Source organism: Perkinsus marinus (assembly GCF_000006405.1).
Source record: "Perkinsus marinus ATCC 50983 genomic scaffold scf_1104296947808, whole genome shotgun sequence".
Taxonomy (NCBI): Eukaryota; Perkinsozoa; order Perkinsida; family Perkinsidae; genus Perkinsus; species Perkinsus marinus.
This window is the reverse complement of record NW_003210459.1, coordinates 1-987: the sequence shown is the minus strand read 5'-3', so window position 1 is coordinate 987 and position 987 is coordinate 1. Positions and strand designations below refer to the sequence as shown.

The following is a 987-nucleotide window of genomic DNA, read 5'->3' as shown; positions in this document are numbered from 1 at the left end:
TGAGAAATAACTGTCTTACCACAACCAAAGGCACCAGGTACAGCACAAGTACCACCAAGAGTAGTAGGGAATAAAGCATCAATAACACGTTGACAAGTAAGCATAGGAGCAATACCAGGGAGCTTCTCAACACATGGACGAGCATGTCTTACAGGCCATGAATGTGCCATAGATAGCTTAGTAGTAGTACTACTACTTACATCGACATCACTTCCTCCAAGGCTGCTACTGTTGGACTCAATCTCCATTAAACAAGTATGAACAGAGTAATTACCATTAGGGGCAATCCATTGTACACGTCCTTGATTTCCAGGAGGTACCATAACCTTATGGTTACTGAATAAACCATTCTCAATAACAAAACCAATAATATCACCACCAGTTACGATATCACCAACACGTACGTTAGCAGCTGGTTTAAACTCATAGAGTTTATCGCCATCAAGAGCAGCAACATCGACACCACGAGGAATGAACAATGATTTGGATAAATCACGAATACGCTCTAGAGGACGTTGAATACCATCAAAGATATTATTAAGAATACCAGGTCCTAGCTCAAGAGCAAGAGGTTTACCAGTCTTGATAACCGGATCACCAACAGTTAAACCAGCAGTATCTTCATAAACCTAATAAGCTTATAATACTAATCTTGTTATTATTAGTTGTAATTACCTGAATTGAGGCAGTATCTCCCTCAATCTTGATAATCTCTCCGACAAGATTCTCCCAACCAACACGAACCACTTCGTACATCTTAGAACCGGACATGTTATCAGCCACGACCAAAGGACCGGCGACCTAAAGATTCATACTACTCACAATAACAAGAGTACTACTACTTACCTTATGAATACGTCCGATAGAAGCCTCAGAGGACTTGGTCATTACCATGATAAAAAGTAGTGACTCCAACAATAATAACTAACTAACAACATACATTCAAATAGTAGCAGCTGAGTAGTATTATAATAACGATTATTATTC

General features: G+C 39.3%; 2 protein-coding genes across 2 annotated transcripts; both read right to left on the bottom strand.

The window, feature by feature from the left end:
* Positions 1 to 19: 19 nt before the first annotated feature.
* Positions 20 to 176, bottom strand: Pmar_PMAR027726 (hypothetical protein; the record flags this gene model as incomplete). The annotated part of the gene is made up of 1 exon (XM_002779115.1): positions 20 to 176. A coding segment is annotated over one exon (157 nt), but the record flags the coding sequence as incomplete, so codon positions are not given.
* A 35-nt stretch (positions 177 to 211) lies between these two features.
* On the bottom strand, positions 212 to 894 carry Pmar_PMAR027725 (ATP synthase alpha subunit vacuolar, putative; the record flags this gene model as incomplete). Its single annotated transcript, XM_002779114.1, has 3 exons — positions 212 to 629; positions 676 to 801; positions 847 to 894. Coding segments are annotated over 3 exons (592 nt in total), but the record flags the coding sequence as incomplete, so codon positions are not given.
* Positions 895 to 987: the final 93 nt, after the last annotated feature.